The sequence below is a fragment of the Haliotis rufescens genome, unplaced genomic scaffold (assembly GCF_023055435.1).
Source record: "Haliotis rufescens isolate VD_foot unplaced genomic scaffold, xgHalRufe1.0.p SCAF_11, whole genome shotgun sequence".
Taxonomy (NCBI): Eukaryota; Metazoa; Mollusca; class Gastropoda; order Lepetellida; family Haliotidae; genus Haliotis; species Haliotis rufescens.
This window is the reverse complement of record NW_025963791.1, coordinates 109734-131242: the sequence shown is the minus strand read 5'-3', so window position 1 is coordinate 131242 and position 21509 is coordinate 109734. Positions and strand designations below refer to the sequence as shown.

The 21509-nt window shown below is 42.0% G+C and overlaps 2 protein-coding genes across 4 annotated transcripts in view; one reads left to right on the top strand and one right to left on the bottom strand.

Moving 5' to 3' along the window:
• Positions 1-21509, top strand: part of LOC124113712 (telomere length regulation protein TEL2 homolog) — an 80363-nt gene that overhangs the window by 45885 nt on the left and 12969 nt on the right. The window lies entirely within an intron of this gene.
• On the bottom strand, positions 2923-19616 carry LOC124129959 (allatostatin-A receptor-like). Its single transcript, XM_048392096.1, has 2 exons — positions 19105-19616; positions 2923-5364 (listed from the first exon to the last, which is right to left on the bottom strand). The coding sequence occupies exon 2, from the start codon at positions 5198-5200 to the stop codon at positions 4175-4177; it is 1026 nt and encodes a 341-aa protein (XP_048248053.1). The 5' UTR covers positions 5201-5364; positions 19105-19616; the 3' UTR covers positions 2923-4174.

The following is a 21509-nucleotide window of genomic DNA, read 5'->3' as shown; positions in this document are numbered from 1 at the left end:
AACCAGCAAGATCCTGTTCTAGATGCGTGCATTTATGCACAACCAGCAAGATCCTATCCTAACTGAGGTAGTTTATTCACACCCAACAAGATCATATTCTAAATGAGTGAGTTTATGCACAACCAGCAAGATCCTGTTCTAGATGAGTGCATTTATGCACAACCAGCAAGATCTAGACAAGACTGTCCATGTCTCCTGTCACAGATGTAGGGGCAGGTAATGGAGGATTATTCACATGTTTTACGGACACTTCTTTCAGTATACATGACAATTACTTACGTAAGAGTTTCACCAAATCTTTTGTGTTCATTCCCTTAGGGGAATAATAAACACATATGGTAAATATATGCAGTATCAAGTGTTTGTCACTGTGTAAGCAGTTTTTCACATGCTGAGGATGAGGAAAACATGCTTCCTATTAACCCTCATGGTGCCTGGCAGTTTCAAAAACATATACATGTTGAATCAAGTAAAGTCAAATAAGCTCCATTCAAAATATTGATGTCCAATAATTGTATCATCAATATTGTGAACGGAGATAATTTGACTTAATTGATTCAACATGTATATGTTTAGTTAGTTCATAAGCAGACTGTTTCAAAGATTGCATTGCAGTAAATATGACAGTTTGGATTATATACCTTGATGACATTCTGGTTATGTCCATATAGGTTTCATTGTCAGTGCTCTTCCATCAGTGAAACAAAACAAAAACAAAAACTTAAAGATGGCTAAATAGTCCAACAATCCTCAAAGTGTCAGCTCAATTTCAGATATCATTAATTGTTGAAGCATTTCTGTCGGCAGCAAATCTATTCAGAAACCTATGTTTCATCATTCTTAAGTCGGCACCATGTGGTACAAACAGCACTTGTTTGTCCATCCGTCATATCTCTAAACTACACACAGAAAGACCAGGTTGTCAGCTGGTGCCTTTTGTAAATTAAGAATTTTGGGATTTTTTTATTTTGTCCATTTCCAAGGCAACAAGTGTGACTTTGACTCTGGTCAGATCACAATTCACCAGTGAAGGTAACCAAAGTAACACAAGGGATATGTTTAGTGTAAACATTAATATATATTTTTCTATTAAGTGGCAATATATAAAATTTAGGTTTAATGTGAAAGGGGGGCTTCAGTAACTATTGATAACTGCAGTTGGTAATGCAACAGATTACAGCATAAGCCATGTGCCACTTGTTCGACATCCCCTAACTCATATGTTAGCCAAAAAGGACCTGACATAGAGGTACAAAGTTCTGAATCCCAATTCCATGGTATAGTTTTGATAGGTCAATAACTACAAAGCCCATTATTGTCATGGAATATTGCCTTAAGTCAGACATGGAAAGGACATGTCAGAACACCAAAATTAGAAAACGGCGCAAACTTGTGAGACATTGTTGGTCAAACAATAAACAGTTTCATTTACACACAGGTCACTGTCGAACTCTTCCCAATCATGGTGTACCAGAGGTGCTAGGTTCTATTACAATCAAAGAGAATATCATTGTCACTTTGAAACAAAAGCCATGTGTCTCCATTATACAACCACAGCACAGGTCAGCTGTTTGATGTGACGTCATCCACGCCACTACTAGGGCTTCAAAGAGTACTCGCGTACTCGGGCACGGGCCGAGTTTAGTGAGACTCGAGTGCTCGACCAAGGGAGATAACTCTAATTTGGTCGACTTTCAATAAGTTGATAGAAACGTGTCTTTATGTAACTTTCTTTATCAGGAGTAATCAATTAAATCAAATAAAAGTGTCAATAGCTTTGATTTTCGTTATTTTTCGAAACAATACACTTATTTACAACCATTTCATAAGGATATTTCCTGGTTTAAAAAAGTACTTCATTGCTTCTTTAAAAGGGATGTTTTACGAAACTATTAAACTGTCGACCTATTCATTCTAAATTAGCATCGTAACGTTAATCATTATTAATTCAGCCATTGACCAATCGCAACATACATCACGTGACGATCACGTGTGCAATATTGTTTTCATTTTTCACCCAGAACATGGCGTGTGATACATTGAAACGATTTCTTTTCCCAAGTTGACAATTCTTATTTCAGTGAAGCTTCAACGAATCAGCATACAAATTTAAAAGGTATTTTATTTGATACGCGATCACATTTGTTTTCTTAGTGATCTACGATGTCATCGTGACTCTTTCATTTTGTATACGATAGGATATTTGCCAATTTTATTGAATAGATGTATAATTGCGGGTACTCGAGCACGAGCCGAGTCTTACCCCTTGGGTACTTCAGTCCATATTTTTGGACCCGTTGTAGCCCTAGCCACTACACCAGAGGTCAATCAAAGCGCCACCTGTCCTGACAACAAATTCTCAGTGGCGGAAAATCACCAATTGCCATTTAGCAGACAAAAAAGATTGTAACGTCATGTAACGAAAAAGTAGTGTTTATTCTTTGCTGACAACAGATAACATATCAAAGAAAAGTTAAAGACTTTTAATAGTTTTTCATACGATAATCAATCTACATCAATAATTTGTAAACCTAATACTGATAAATATCAATAGCAGAATGTTGAAAATATGCAACCTATCTTGTAAGGATAATATATTCCATTTTCTGAAGATATTTATAATGTGCATTATAAAATAAACCAACATGTTTAGTGTGTTATTGCACACTACTGCATGTATGCAGAAATACGCATCACCCTGTCAACACCTGTGATGTCATCGTATCCCAATTGCATACATGGATGCTCATGAAGATCCAGGTAGAGGATAGGTCTTCAGCAACCTATGCTTGCCATAAGAGGCGACTAACAGGATCAGGTGGTCAATCTCACTGACTTGGTTAATGCATATTATCATATCCCAATTGCTTAGATTGATGGTCATGATGTCAATCACTGGATTGTCTGGTCCAGACTCGTTTATTTACAGACCGCTGTCATACAGCTGGAATATTGCTGAGTGCGGTGATGAGCAACAAACAAACAAAAGTTATCAAATATTATCTTGTATGCTTACAGTATGTTACATGTACATAAGACACCATGAAAATACTATTCCAGCAAACCATTCATCTCGCATTATCACAGTTTCAGTGAAAGGAAAAACCAATCAAAGTGAACTTTACAGCACATGCCATCCATAAGTGGTTAACTTAAATGCAAAAAGGTTAAGTTTCATTTTAGAATTTAACTTTGATGTTTTCAGAAGTTGTATTATGTATTTATTGCTTGTATCATCAACAGAAACTGGGTCTGAACTTCTGAAGTGTCATCTGTGAAACTGACCTTGACACAATGTGTTTAAAATATGACGTTGACTTACGTTTAGATGTTGTGGCCACACTTTTGAAATTACTTAAAACAATTGGACAGAATGAGGCCACTTCTTATTGAGTGATCTCTGCAACAATAAGTGGCTGAATAACAACAAATAATAAATTGGACAATTTCAAGAGGGCTCTTAGTCAATCTGGCTAGGAGCCCTAAATATTCCATTTATATTCTGGGAGGTCAGGCTCGCTGACTTGGTTGATGCATGTCATCGATCCCAATTGCGTGGATCGATGCGCATGATATTAATCACTGGATTGTCTGGTCCAGACTCGATTATTTACAGACCGCCGTCATATAGCTGGAATATTGCTGAGTGCGGCGTTAAACAACCAACCAACCAACCAACAACCATTTATATTCTACTTCTCCTCTCACAATGCTCACATCAAACAGACAACATTACAAAGACAACAGACACCTGGAGTCTCCTTACTTTATGGCTAAGTGTTTCACAACATTATGACATGTTGATTGTACCTGGTGCCTTCACATTCTTTCTTTTGTTTCTTGGTTAAGGCTTTAAATGTAAAAGGTTTGCTAAAGTGATCCTCATGTTTAACAATTTGTATGCACAATGTATGCACACAATTTATGGCCAACTCAATACTTTACATTTGGCCAAATAATAATAACTATTGCTATCAGCATTCAGTTTAATTTTTTCTTCTCTTCAATTTTTCAGGATGGACAGATCAGTAAGCCAATGTTAAAAATAAGTATCAGTAGGATACAAATAGGAAAGCTATGGTAGTATTTCCCTTTGTACAGGCATGTAAAGTCACATGGAAGTACATATTCTCTACATTTACTCACACCTTGGTGGCCATGATGCTGTGAGCATCTAGAACCTGGAAATCTGTTCCTGTGGGTATTGAGTTGGCTGTGGCTGTGTGTTGGTGTGAAAGCTCTTGATATTGAGCAGCCTTTTGAGAGCATCACAGAACTTCTTGTCATAGATTGTGTAAATGAAAGGGTTACAGAACTGGGGAAGTGTCATGAACATCAGGCAGATGGCTCGGGATGTGGCCTTGAACTGTGTTGTGTTATGAAAGTTCTCAGCCTTCTTGTCCACAATGATCATGGCACTGTAGGCTAACCATGTGAGCACGAAGATGAGGATGGTAAGACTGGTGGGCTTGAGGGCCTTGAGGTGGGCTCTCAGTGTCATCATCAGGTGCTGGTTTGACTGGTTCCAGGGGCGAATGTGTTTGATCTTGGCCCGGGCTATCAGGAATATGGATATCTGTGTTATGCTGACGATGAGGATGCAGATGATGAAGAGGATAGTGCCTATGATGGAGATGTATGTGTGTTCACGATAGTTGAATGTGGACATGAGAGTGCACACCATCATGCCTTCATGAAAGTTGAAGCTCTGCTTTGCCAGAGGAACAATGGCAACAACAAGCACTGAGCTGATGATAATTATGATGTAGATGTATGGGCGATTAGCCCAGCAGGAGTTGATGTACCAGAGAGGATGGAGGATGCATATTAACCTATCAAGAGAGGAGATGGTGTAGAGCAGCATGCTGGCAATTCCAGTGCTGAATATGATGGAGCCCTGGATCTGACACCAGGGGCCGGCAAACCCAGCATGCGCAACACTCACCACGGACATTGCAGTGGGCAGGCAGACAGCAGCAAACACTAGGTTCGCTGTAGCAAGGCCAAGCTGGATGTAGTAGGTAGTTGAATGGAGTTGGTGTTGTCTTATGATGGTTGTGATAACAAGGGAGTTACCTCCCCCTGCCAGCAGTAGTGAAATAAACATGTATAAGAACTGAGCTGTGGCCCCAATGGCATCACTCCCAAAGAGTGTGGTCTTGTTGAAGATGGATGAAGATGGCTTCAAGTCATCAGACATCTCTTGTCATACACATGAATCTTTGTTAGTGGCTTCAATATAGTCTCAATATGTTAGTACTGGAACAATAGTTTGGCACTAATTTTCCTCCATTGTCACAAGGAGTATTTTAGTAAAAACAGTATGTTCAGAGGGACTTCCAGAAGTATTCCTCAGTGTTAACCCTGAAACAAAGCAAAACATTGCATTACGTCAGGAAGAAGAGCAGTAGTCAGACTCACTGACTTGGTCATCATATCCCAATTGCGTAGATTGCTGCTTAGGATGTCAATCCCTGGATTGTCTTGATTATTTACAGACTGCCGTCATAAAGCTTGAATATTGCTGAGTGTGACGTTAAACAGCAAACAAACGAACAATGCTAGCAAATATCATGGGACATTGACTCTCAGTTGTCCTTCTAATGAACAAACACTTATAAATCAATGGTTCACATGTGTATCCATGAATGTGCTCCATGTTGAAGTGTATCCATGAATGTGCTCCATATTGAAGTGTATCCATGAATGTGCTCCATGTTGAAGTGCATCCATGAATGTGCTCCATATTGAAGTGTGATCATATGTGTATCCATGAATGTGCTCCATATTGAAGTGTGATCATATGTGTATCCATGAATGTGCTCCATATTGAAGTGTGATCATATCTGTATTCATGAATGTGCTCCAGTTTGAAGTGTGATCATATGTGTATCCATGAATGTGCTCCATACTGAAGTGTGATCATATGTGTATCCATGGATATGCTCCATATTGAAGTGTGATCATATCTGTATCCATGAATGTGCTCCATGTTGAAGTGTGATCATATGTGTATCCATGAATGTGCTCCATATTGAAGTGTGATCATATGTGTATCCATGAATGTGCTCCATACTGAAGTGTGATCATATGTGTATCCATGGATATGCTCCATATTGAAGTGTGATCATATCTGTATCCATGAATGTGCTCCATGTTAAAGTGTAACCATTAAAATGTGATCCTTATTGAAGTGTGATCATATGTGTATCCATGAATGTGCTCCATATTGAAGTGTGATCATATGTGTATCCATGAATGTGCTCCATATTGAAGTGTGATCATGTGTATCCATGAATGTGCTCCATATTGAAGTGTGATCATGTGTATCCATGAATGTGCTCCATATTGAAGTGTGATCATGTGTATCCATGAATGTGCTCCATATTGAAGTGTGATCATGTGTATCCATGAATGTGCTCCATATTGAAGTGTGGTCATGTGTTCCCATACTGCACTAGGAATCCATCTGTATACTTGGCTACAGCCCTGATGTACTGGATTAGGAGTCCATCTCTATACCTAGTTACACCCCTGATATACTGCACTAGGAATTCATCTGTATACTTGGTTACAGCCTGATATACTGCACTAGGAGTCACTCTGTATACTTGGTTACACCACTGATATACTGCACTAGGAGTCACTCTACATACTTGGCTACAGCCCTGATATACTGCACTAGGAGTCCATCTACATACTTAGCTACAGCCCTGATATACTGCACTAGGAATTCATCTGTATACTTGGTTACAGCCTGATATACTGCACTAGGAATTCATCTGTATACTTGGTTACAGCCTGATATACTGGACAAGGAGTCCATCTACATACTTAGCTACAGCCCTGATATACTGCACTAGGAGTCCATCTGTATACTTGGCTACAGCCCTGATATACTGGACAAGGAGTCCATCTACATACTTAGCTACAGCCCTGATGTACTGGATTAGGAGTCCATCTCTATACCTAGTTACACCCCTGATATACTGCACTAGGAGTCCATCTGTATACTTAACTACAGCCCTGATATACTGCATTAGGAGTCCATCTACATACTTAGCTACAGCCCTGATATACTGCACTAGGAGTCCATCTGTATACTTGGCTACAGCCCTGATGTACTGCACTAGGAATTCATCTGTATACTTGGTTACAGCCTGATATACTGCACTAGGAGTCACTCTGTATACTTGGTTACACCACTGATATACTGCACTAGGAGTCACTCTGCATAATTGGTAACTCCAGATATACTGCACTAGGAGTCCATCTGCATACTTGGTTACAGCCCTGATATAATGCACTAGGAGTCCATCTGCATACTTGGTTAGACATCTCCTGATATACTGAACTAGGAGTCCATCGTATACTTGGTTACATCCCTGATATAAGGCACTAGGAGTCCATCTGTATACTTGGTAGCAACCCTGATATACTGCACTAGGAGTCCATTACTTGGCTATAGCCCTGAAATACTGCACTAGGAGTCCATTACTTGGCTACAGCCCTGATATAATGCACTAGGAGTCCATCTGTATACTAAGTTACACCCTTGATATACTGCACTAGGAGTCCATTACTTGACTACAGCCCTGATATAATGCACTAGGAGTCCATTATGTGGCTACAGCTCTGATACACTGCACTAGGAGTCCATCTGTATACTAAGTTACACCCTTGATATACTGCACTAGGAGTCCATTACGTGGCTACAACCCTGATATAAGGCACTAGGAGTCCATCTGTATACGTGGTAACACCCCTGATATACTGCACTAGGAGTCCATTACATTGCTACAGCCCTGATATAATGCACTAGGCGTCCATCTGTATACTTGGTAGCAACCCTGATATACTGCACTAGGAGTCCATTACGTGGCTACAGCCCTGATATAATGCACTAGGAGTCCATCTGTATACTTGGTAACAACCCTGATATACTGCACTAGGAGTCCATTACTTGGCTACAGCCCTGATATAATGCACTAGGAGTCCATCTGTATACATGGTAACACCCCTGATATACTGCACTAGGAGTCCATTACGTAGCTACAGCCCTGATATAATGCGCTAGGCGTCCTTCTGTATACTTGGTTACACCCCTGATATACTACACTAGGAGTCCATTACTTGGTTACATCCCTGATATACTGCACTGGGAGTCCATTACTTGGCTACAGCCCTGATATACTGCACTAGGAGTCCATCTGTATACTAAGTTACAACCCTGATATACTGCACTGGGAGTCCATTACTTGGCTACAGCCCTGATATACTGCACTAGGAGTCCATCTGTATACGTGGTAGCACCCCTGATATACTGCACTGGGAGTCCATTACTTGGCTACAGCCCTGATATACTGCACTAGGAGTCCATCTGTATACATGGTTACATCCCTGATATACTGCACTGGGAGTCCATTACTTGGCTACAGCCCTGATATACTACAGTAGGAGTCCATCTGTATACATGGTTACATCCCTGATATACTGCACTGGGAGTCCATTACTTGGCTACAGCCCTGATATACTGCACTAGGAGTCCATCTGTATACTAAGTTACAACCCTGATATACTGCACTGGGAGTCCATTACTTGGCTACAGCCCTGATATACTGCACTAGGAGTCCATCTGTATACGTGGTAGCACCCCTGATATACTACATTAGGAGTCCATCATGTGGCTACAGCCCTGATATAATGCACTAGGAGTCCATCTGTATACTGCATCTGTATACTGCACTAGGAGTCCATTACTTGGCTACAGCCCTGATATACTGCACCAGAAGTCTATTACTTGGCTACAGCCCTGATATACTGCACTAGGAGTCCATCTGTATACATGGTTACATCCCTGATATACTGCACTGGGAGTCCATTACTTGGCTACAGCCCTGATATACTGCACTAGGAGTCCATCTGTATACTTGGCTACAGCCCTGATATACTGCACTAGGAGTCCATCTGTATACATGGTTACATCCCTGATATACTGCACTGGGAGTCCATTACTTGGCTACAGCCCTGATATACTGCACTAGGAGTCCATCTGTATACTAAGTTACAACCCTGATATACTGCACTGGGAGTCCATTACTTGGCTACAGCCCTGATATACTGCACTAGGAGTCCATCTGTATACATGGTAGCACCCCTGATATACTACATTAGGAGTCCATCATGTGGCTACAGCCCTGATATAATGCACTAGGAGTCCATCTGTATACTGCATCTGTATACTGCACTAGGAGTCCATTACTTGGCTACAGCCCTGATATACTGCACCATGAGTCTATTACTTGGCTACAGCCCTGATATACTGCACTAGGAGTCCATCTGTATACTAAGTTACAACCCTGATATACTGCACTGGGAGTCCATTACTTGGCTACAGCCCTGATATACTGCACTAGGAGTCCATCTGTATACATGGTTACATCCCTGATGTACTGCACTGGGAGTCCATTACTTGGCTACAGCCCTGATATACTGCACTAGGAGTCCATCTGTATACATGGTTACATCCCTTATATACTGCACACGGAGTCCATTACTTGGCTACATTCCTGATATACTGCACTAGGAGTCCATCTGTATACATGGTTACATCCCTGATATACTGCACTAGGAGTCCATTACTAGGCTACATTCCTGATATACTGCACTAGGAGTCCATCTGTATACTAAGTTACAACCCTGATATACTGCACTGGGAGTCCATTACTTGGCTACAGCCCTGATATACTGCACTAGGAGTCCATCTGTATACGTGGTAGCACCCCTGATATACTACACTAGGAGTCCATCATGTGGCTACAGCCCTGATATAATGCACTAGGAGTCCATCTGTATACATGTACTTGGTAACACCCCTGATATACTGCACTAGGAGTCCATAACGTGTCTACAGCCCTGATATAATGCACTAGGAGTCCATCTGTATACGTGGTAACATCCCTGATATACTGCACTAGGAGTCCATTACGTGGCTACAGCCCTGATATAATGCACCAGGAGTCCATCTGTATACTTGGTAACACCCCTGATATACTGCACTAGGAGTCCATTACTTGGCTACAGCCCTGATATACTGCACCAGGAGTCTATTACTTGGCTACAGCCCTGATATACTGCACTAGGAGTCCATCTGTATACTTGGCTACAGCCCTGATATACTGCACTAGGATTCCATCTGTATACATGGTTACATCCCTGATATACTGCACTGGGAGTCCATTACTTGGCTACAGCCCTGATATACTTCACTAGGATTCCATCTGTATACATGGTTACATCCCTGATATACTGCAATGGGAGTCCATTACTTGGCTACAGCCCTGATATACTGCACTAGGAGTCCATCTGTATACTAAGTTACAACCCTGATATACTGCAATGGGAGTCCATTACTTGGCTACAGCCCTGATATACTGCACTAGGAGTCGATCTGTATACATGGTAACATCCCTGATATACTGCACTGGGAGTCCATTACTTGGCTACAGCCCTGATATACTGCACTAGGAGTCCATCTGTATACATGGTTACATCCCTGATATACTGCACTGGGAGTCCATTACTTGGCTACAGCCCTGGTATACTGCACTAGGAGTCCATCTACATACTTGGCTACAGCCCTGATATACTGCACTAGGTGTCCATCTGCGTACTTGATTACACCCCTGATATACTGCACTGGGGGTCCATTACTTGGCTACAGCCCTGATATACTGCAATAAGTCCATCTACATACTTGGCTATAGCCCTGATATACTGCACTAGGTGTCGATCTGCGTACTTGATTACACCCCTGATATACTGCACTAGGTTTTCATCTGCGTACTTGATTACAAACCTGATATACTGCACTAGGTTTCCATCTGCGTACTTGATTACACCCCTGATATACTGCACTAGGTGTCCATCTGCGTACTTGGTTACAGCCCTGATGTACTGCACTAGGTGTCCATCTGCGTACTTGGCTACAGCCCTGATATACTGCACTAGGTGTCGATCTGCGTACTTGATTACACCCCTGATATACTGCACTAGGTTTTCATCTGCGTACTTGATTACACCCCTGATATACTGCACTAGGTGTCCATCTGCGTACTTGGTTACAGCCCTGATGTACTGCACTAGGTGTCCATCTGCGTACTTGGCTACAGCCCTGATATACTGCACTAGATGTCCATCTGCGTACTTGGCTACAGCCCTGATATACTGCACTAGGTGTCCATCTGCGTACTTGGCTACAGCCCTGATATACTGCACTAGGATTCCATCTGTATACATGGTTACATCCCTGATATACTGCACTGGGAGTCCATTACTTGGCTACAGCCCTGATATACTGCACTAGGATTCCATCTGTATACATGGTTACATCCCTGATATACTGCAATGGGAGTCCATTACTTGGCTACAGCCCTGATATACTGCACTAGGAGTCCATCTGTATACTAAGTTAAAACCCTGATATACTGCAATGGGAGTCCATTACTTGGCTACAGCCCTGATATACTGCACTAGGAGTCGATCTGTATACATGGTTACATCCCTGATATACTGCACTGGGGGTCCATTACTTGGCTACAGCCCTGATATACTGCACTAGGAGTCCATCTGTATACATGGTTACATCCCTGATATACTGCACTGGGAGTCCATTACTTGGCTACAGCCCTGATATACTGCATTAGGAGTCCATCTACATACTTGGCTACAGCCCTGATATACTGCACTAGGTGTCCATCTGCGTACTTGATTACACCCCTGATATACTGCACTAGGTTTTCATCTGCGTACTTGATTACAGCCCTGATATACTGCACTGGGGGTCCATTACTTGGCTACAGCCCTGATATACTGCAATAAGTCCATCTACATACTTGGCTATAGCCCTGATATACTGCACTAGGTGTCGATCTGCGTACTTGATTACACCCCTGATATACTGCACTAGGTTTTCATCTGCGTACTTGATTACACCCCTGATATACTGCACTAGGTGTCCATCTGCGTACTTGGTTACAGCCCTGATGTACTGCACTAGGTGTCCATCTGCGTACTTGGCTACAGCCCTGATATACTGCACTAGGTGTCGATCTGCGTACTTGATTACACCCCTGATATACTGCACTAGGTTTTCATCTGCGTACTTGATTACACCCCTGATATACTGCACTAGGTGTCCATCTGCGTACTTGGTTACAGCCCTGATGTACTGCACTAGGTGTCCATCTGCGTACTTGGCTACAGCCCTGATATACTGCACTAGGTGTCGATCTGCGTACTTGATTACACCCCTGATATACTGCACTAGGTTTTCATCTGCGTACTTGATTACACACCTGATATACTGCACTAGGTTTCCATCTGCGTACTTGATTACACCCCTGATATACTGCACTAGGTGTCCATCTGCGTACTTGGTTACAGCCCTGATGTACTGCACTAGGTGTCCATCTGCGTACTTGGTTACAGCCCTGATGTACTGCACTAGGTTTCCATCTGCGTACTTGATTACACCCCTGATATACTGCACTAGGTTTTTATCTGCGTACTTGGCTACAGCCCTGATATACTGCACTAGGTGTCCATCTTTGTACTTGGCTACAGCCCTGATATACTGCACTAGGATTCCATCTGTATACATGGTTACATCCCTGATATACTGCACTGGGAGTCCATTACTTGGCTACAGCCCTGATATACTGCACTAGGATTCCATCTGTATACATGGTTACATCCCTGATATACTGCAATGGGAGTCCATTACTTGGCTACAGCCCTGATATACTGCACTAGGAGTCCATCTGTATACTAAGTTACAACCCTGATATACTGCAATGGGAGTCCATTACTTGGCTACAGCCCTGATATACTGCACTAGGAGTCGATCTGTATACATGGTTACATCCCTGATATACTGCACTGGGGGTCCATTACTTGGCTACAGCCCTGATATACTGCACTAGGAGTCCATCTGTATACATGGTTACATCCCTGATATACTGCACTAGGAGTCCATTACTAGGCTACATTCCTGATATACTGCACTAGGAGTCCATCTGTATACTAAGTTACAACCCTGATATACTGCACTGGGAGTCCATTACTTGGCTACAGCCCTGATATACTGCACTAGGAGTCCATCTGTATACGTGGTAGCACCCCTGATATACTACACTAGGAGTCCATCATGTGGCTACAGCCCTGATATAATGCACTAGGAGTCCATCTGTATACATGTACTTGGTAACACCCCTGATATACTGCACTAGGAGTCCATAACGTGTCTACAGCCCTGATATAATGCACTAGGAGTCCATCTGTATACGTGGTAACATCCCTGATATACTGCACTAGGAGTCCATTACGTGGCTACAGCCCTGATATAATGCACCAGGAGTCCATCTGTATACTTGGTAACACCCCTGATATACTGCACTAGGAGTCCATTACTTGGCTACAGCCCTGATATACTGCACCAGGAGTCTATTACTTGGCTACAGCCCTGATATACTGCACTAGGAGTCCATCTGTATACTTGGCTACAGCCCTGATATACTGCACTAGGATTCCATCTGTATACATGGTTACATCCCTGATATACTGCACTGGGAGTCCATTACTTGGCTACAGCCCTGATATACTTCACTAGGATTCCATCTGTATACATGGTTACATCCCTGATATACTGCAATGGGAGTCCATTACTTGGCTACAGCCCTGATATACTGCACTAGGAGTCCATCTGTATACTAAGTTACAACCCTGATATACTGCAATGGGAGTCCATTACTTGGCTACAGCCCTGATATACTGCACTAGGAGTCGATCTGTATACATGGTTACATCCCTGATATACTGCACTGGGAGTCCATTACTTGGCTACAGCCCTGATATACTGCACTAGGAGTCCATCTGTATACATGGTTACATCCCTGATATACTGCACTGGGAGTCCATTACTTGGCTACAGCCCTGATATACTGCACTAGGAGTCCATCTACATACTTGGCTACAGCCCTGATATACTGCACTAGGTGTCCATCTGCGTACTTGATTACACCCCTGATATACTGCACTGGGGGTCCATTACTTGGCTACAGCCCTGATATACTGCAATAAGTCCATCTACATACTTGGCTATAGCCCTGATATACTGCACTAGGTGTCGATCTGCGTACTTGATTACACCCCTGATATACTGCACTAGGTTTTCATCTGCGTACTTGATTACACACCTGATATACTGCACTAGGTTTCCATCTGCGTACTTGATTACACCCCTGATATACTGCACTAGGTGTCCATCTGCGTACTTGGTTACAGCCCTGATGTACTGCACTAGGTGTCCATCTGCGTACTTGGCTACAGCCCTGATATACTGCACTAGGTGTCGATCTGCGTACTTGATTACACCCCTGATATACTGCACTAGGTTTTCATCTGCGTACTTGATTACACCCCTGATATACTGCACTAGGTGTCCATCTGCGTACTTGGTTACAGCCCTGATGTACTGCACTAGGTGTTCATCTGCGTACTTGGCTACAGCCCTGATATACTGCACTAGATGTCCATCTGCGTACTTGGCTACAGCCCTGATATACTGCACTAGGTGTCCATCTGCGTACTTGGCTACAGCCCTGATATACTGCACTAGGATTCCATCTGTATACATGGTTACATCCCTGATATACTGCACTGGGAGTCCATTACTTGGCTACAGCCCTGATATACTGCACTAGGATTCCATCTGTATACATGGTTACATCCCTGATATACTGCAATGGGAGTCCATTACTTGGCTACAGCCCTGATATACTGCACTAGGAGTCCATCTGTATACTAAGTTAAAACCCTGATATACTGCAATGGGAGTCCATTACTTGGCTACAGCTCTGATATACTGCACTAGGAGTCGATCTGTATACATGGTTACATCCCTGATATACTGCACTGGGGGTCCATTACTTGGCTACAGCCCTGATATACTGCACTAGGAGTCCATCTGTATACATGGTTACATCCCTGATATACTGCACTGGGAGTCCATTACTTGCCTACAGCCCTGATATACTGCATTAGGAGTCCATCTACATACTTGGCTACAGCCCTGATATACTGCACTAGGTGTCCATCTGCATACTTGATTACACCCCTGATATACTGCACTAGGTTTTCATCTGCGTACTTGATTACACCCCTGATATACTGCACTGGGGGTCCATTACATGGCTACAGCCCTGATATACTGCAATAAGTCCATCTACATACTTGGCTATAGCCCTGATATACTGCACTAGGTGTCGATCTGCGTACTTGATTACACCCCTGATATACTGCACTAGGTTTTCATCTGCGTACTTGATTACACACCTGATATACTGCACTAGGTTTCCATCTGCGTACTTGATTACACCCCTGATATACTGCACTAGGTGTCCATCTGCGTACTTGGTTACAGCCCTGATGTACTGCACTAGGTGTCCATCTGCGTACTTGGCTACAGCCCTGATATACTGCACTAGGTGTCGATCTGCGTACTTGATTACACCCCTGATATACTGCACTAGGTTTTCATCTGCGTACTTGATTACACACCTGATATACTGCACTAGGTTTCCATCTGCGTACTTGATTACACCCCTGATATACTGCACTAGGTGTCCATCTGCGTACTTGGTTACAGCCCTGATGTACTGCACTAGGTGTCCATCTGCGTACTTGGTTACAGCCCTGATGTACTGCACTAGGTTTCCATCTGCGTACTTGATTACACCCCTGATATACTGCACTAGGTTTTCATCTGCGTACTTGGCTACAGCCCTGATATACTGCACTAGGTGTCCATCTTTGTACTTGGCTACAGCCCTGATATACTGCACTAGGATTCCATCTGTATACATGGTTACATCCCTGATATACTGCACTGGGAGTCCATTACTTGGCTACAGCCCTGATATACTGCACTAGGATTCCATCTGTATACATGGTTACATCCCTGATATACTGCAATGGGAGTCCATTACTTGGCTACAGCCCTGATATACTGCACTAGGAGTCCATCTGTATACTAAGTTACAACCCTGATATACTGCAATGGGAGTCCATTACTTGGCTACAGCCCTGATATACTGCACTAGGAGTCGATCTGTATACACGGTTACATCCCTGATATACTGCACTGGGGGTCCATTACTTGGCTACAGCCCTGATATACTGCACTAGGAGTCCATCTGTATACATGGTTACATCCCTGATATACTGCACTGGGAGTCCATTACTTGGCTACAGCCCTGATATACTGCATTAGGAGTCCTTCTACATACTTGGCTACAGCCCTGATATACTGCACTAGGTGTCCATCTGCATACTTGATTACACCCCTGATATACTGCACTAGGTTTTCATCTGCGTACTTGATTACACCCCTGATATACTGCACTGGGGGTCCATTACTTGGCTACAGCCCTGATATACTGCAATAAGTCCATCTACATACTTGGCTATAGCCCTGATATACTGCACTAGGTGTCGATCTGCGTACTTGATTACACCCCTGATATACTGCACTAGGTTTTCATCTGCGTGCTTGATTACACACCTGATATACTGCACTAGGTTTCCATCTGCGTACTTGATTACACCCCTGATATACTGCACTAGGTGTCCATCTGCGTACTTGGTTACAGCCCTGATGTACTGCACTAGGTGTCCATCTGCGTACTTGGCTACAGCCCTGATATACTGCACTAGGTGTCCATCTGCGTACTTGGCTACAGCCCTGATATACTGCACTAGATGTCCATCTGCGTACTTGGCTACAGCCCTGATATACTGCACTAGGTGTCCATCTGCGGACTTGGCTACAGCCCTGATATACTGGACTAGGAGTCACTCTACATACTTTTTTACACCCCTGATATACTATACTAGGAATCCATCTACATACTTAGTTACAGCGCTGATATTCTGCACTAGGTGTCCATCTGCATACTTGGTTACAGCCCTGATATAATGCATATATATACTGAACCGCAAAAGAAACGTCACCCCAAATAACATTGCAATAAAAGTTGTGATTTAAATATCTGGGTAATTTTTGTCAAAGTTTCTAAACTTTAACGTTACCTTGTCCGGAAAAATTTGATCCCCTATTTCTTGCCCTATAAAAACCCACCCAGATCGGATAACATTCATTCGCTATTGAATTGCTACCACATGCCAAGATTCACAAGAAATCAGCAACAACAAGCTCTTGGACGATTATAAGCTGGACAAACCGCCCGGAATGTAGTCAATGCATTTCAAGTCCACATAAGGACCATATGCAGGCTCCAGCAACGGTACCAGACCACCAACATTACAGATGACCGACCACGTAGTGGAAGTACAAGGGTCACCACCGTTACTGTATCTCAACAGCAGATGGCAGAGAAAGAGTCTGGCTACCCTGTGGGGAACGTTATTCTGAATCGTGGGCTGGTCCAAGCACCATGGTGTGGGGTGGAATTGGTCTTGCACAGAGGGTCAGCCCTGTGGTCTTCCAGAACATCGGTTCAGAGAGAGGCAATGGTGTCACAGCAGCGCGGTACTTTGATCAAGTCTTGAGCCCACACGCCATACCTCATTTAGCACATTGCCGCAACCACAAGTTTCAGCATGATAATGCCCATGCCCACACTGCGAGAGCAACAAGAGACTACCTCCAGAAGCATCAGAACCATACAGTGGCCTGCCCTCAGTCCCAATTTAAATCCCATTGAGCACCTGTGGGACGAGATTCAAAGACGTCTGAATGACGTCCAACCAAGGTCGACAACTGCAGCTGAACAGCGTCAGGCATTCCTCAGAGTGTGGGCTCAAGTGCCTATGGCCTTCATCAACCGCCTCATCCATTCCATGTATCGACGTTGCACAGCAGTCATCAATGCACACGAGATACTGACTTGTGATGCAATTTTCTCAGAGACTAGTATTGTGTTTCACTTTAAGAACATTTGACACTTTAATTTCAACCTAGATGATCAGTTTTTCCAAGTTTCATCTTTTTAATGTCTCAAAGTATGTTTACAGTGTTTGGACAAATAAGGTTTCTCATATATCTATCCATGGTGATGTTTCCTTTGTGGTTCAGTATATAAAAGCACAGTAAAGTTCTAACTATCAGGCACAATATGGCAAAAAGTAAATAAGAGTAGTAACATTGAACACACAGTTTTGATTGGCTAGCGCTTTCAATCAGGCTATTTCAATAGGCCATAACTTTTGCACATATTTATGAATGAAATGTTGCTCTTTTTGAAACAGTGTGGGTTCACGATCAAAACTAAGCTTATATAGCGGGAATACTAGCTGAACAACAAACCAACCAACATGTGGAATAGTGGAGTGGAACAGTACGGTACGTTGTGTGGCTGCATTATTTGTGAACGGTGAAGGTTTTTTCTTTATTTTAATTTAAGTTCTGTCTTTCCGATATACTTTTAATGGCACCCACAACAAACAGTCGCGTAAATAACATTTCTGGTATCACAAGTCATATTTTGTTTTGCACTAAATTTAGTGTTCTTTGTAATTTGGACTGAACAGAGAAAGGTCTGCAGAAAACGAGTGGGGAACAATTTTACGCTTGTATCTACCTTCAACCAAAAATCATGTAAAAACATTGTCCATGGTTTAAGTACTGTGATTCAAAATAGCCAGTTATCACTGAACCATGGACAATGTATTAAGGTATTTAGCAAATACAAAATTATCAACAGCCAAAGACAACTAAAAATCTTCGAGATTTTTTTTAAAGTCCTAAATTTGATTCTGTTGTGGTTACTTCATAGGTTTCTCCGTGTGGTGACAAACGTTGCCTTTCTTGCAACAATATAATTGAAGGCTGTTCAGTCCAAATTACAAAGTACACTAAATTTACTGTAAAATAAAATATGACATATGGTTTGATGTATTTTAGGTTTTTAAATTGCTTGATACCTTTATCTATAATTCATCTCTTGGCTCTTTAGCTAAAACTAGAATTTATTTTTGTTATCCTAATCCAACACCAAACGGATTGATTAAAACTTGATTTCCTACCTTTAGCTGCTGGTCAATGGATGGCTTGTTTACTTCATCTGTATGACAGAACTGCTATCTGCTCTCAGCCTTGGGGCCACCACAGTGGCTTCACCATCAGAATTAGACACTGTGTTAGCTGCAACCTGGCCTCTGGGGAGCAGTGATGAATTGGCGTGGTACCTGCCTACTGAACAGGAGACAATGCATAATAGCTGCCATTTCTCAGTCTCGAGAATTATATTTATTATTATATAATCTGACAATTGGCTTTATCCGACACTAGTGATGGGAACAGATTAAATCAGTGCTATTTAGACCCGTTAATCCAAGAATCCGACACTGACACACCTAATTTGCAACGAATTACTGAAATCACTTGTTAATCAGTCTTGTTAATCCGTGGTCATCTGCCCGCGAGTACACAACCCGTGTTTTCATGCGAGATGAGTTGGCTGGTAGCTGCACATTACAACGGCTGCAGAGATAAACTTGCTTAACATTAAACAATATATGCTTTAGATAAAGAAAACAGGATTAATCACCTGCTTCATTTTTTTACGAGTTTGTATCGGTACCTATCGTGTAGTTATCTGATTTTCGATCATGAACGTTGATACTACTTAATTTCGTTTAACCGACATACTCAGTAATCCGACATAATCATATGCAACCAACCATATCGGATTAATGGGACTTGACAATACTATGGTAATACTGTAATAATTCTATGGTAATACTATAATAATGCTATGGTAATACTATAATAATACTATGTTAATACTATATTTATACTGTTATGCTACTGTAGCTGAAACACTCAAATATTACACTTGAGGATGTCCAGTGTTTTTGTTTTCTCATTTGGGATGCTTTATGTTCATCAGTGCTAGTGACAAGGAAATAACATCAGCTCTCGGCCAGACATATCACAGGATGATTTCTTATATGGGATTTGTTCCACGCAGGTTAACAATCACGACATGATTTTGAGGTGTGACGGAAAAGTCTTTAAATAGCTAGTATGAACCTAGCTGTAGCACCTTTAGAATGGTATTATGATAGAAGGACTGCCTTTGGCTTTATTCTACAGTGTGGAGGACTAACATTACGACTCTTTCCTAGCTTCAGTGGCTTTCATGTTGGATGAGATGAGGTGAAATGGGGTTTAATGTCATGTTCAAGATTATTGCTCTTATGTAGCAACTTGCATACATGTGTGTGTTTATGACTGCTTGTACTAGTCTGGACTAATGCTGTTTTATAGTGCTAGCCCACTAAGATACCATGCCATATTTTTAGCGTGCATACCCAACTCAGACATAGTATAATGACTCAAAGCCGACCAATCCTTGTTTTTTGCCAGCACCAGGCATGGTAACAACATGTACCATCTATTAACATCTTTTGGTATGACGCTAATAGGGGATTAAACCCATGACCTTCCCATCTCCGGACAGACACTCTACCACTAGACCACAGAGGCGGTTTATAGGATGTTTTTAAGGTCTGATTAGCGTGTACATGATTTGCAAATTTTGCTCACCCACGATGGGTTTTTATCATCATGATATGGTTGAAGCATCCTAAAATTGATTCTTCAGGTGAACTACAGGTCCTAGGGACTATATTCATTATTTGTGTTGTTGTAGCATTATATTACAGCAGTGGGATATTCTTAGTTTCACATTTGCCACCTGAGGTCTGTGAGTAATGTGTTAACACGAGTGAACCGTGGACACATGAGAACATCTTCACCCGCAGTGTCCTTGAATGGATGACGGAGGGACACATGTTTGATCCATGTTTTTAATCATGTGGGGCATGCTGTGCTGGCCAGCATTTCTTAATGTCTGCACTATATTTCTTGATGCTTGATCATGATGACTTCCTGGTATTGTTAACTTAGTTTCGATGTGATATTCAGTACGGCCTCCAGCCAAGGAACCCTCATTTAATTATTTTGGGCATTTAGAAATCGTCTAAGACATCAGTATTCAATTCCTTTCAAGATTGTGAAAAGGATGGATATTTTGATTTAATACTGATGAATTAGTTTGAGTAGGTCAGAAAACACATAAAATGTACTAATGTTCTTTGTTTACTAGAACACCAAGTGTCAGTCAGTTAACTTTCTCCTCAACAGATGAGGGGATGAACCTTAAACTTTGGGAGGATGTTTTGCACCACTATAGGATTTGACTGAGAAAAATGACCAAAATTCTAATTGTGAAAAATCTTTAATTTTAAGATTCATCTTCTCAATATAGCTTCAAGATCTAGGGAGCTGTGTGTTCCAATATTATGGAACTCTGTTTCTTATCAGTAAAATAAAAAGTAGATTTAAGTTTTGAAATTTCTTTTTAGAAACCACTGGGTTGGTTGTTTGCAAATGTGTTATATTTGAGACAATAGGACCCAGAGAG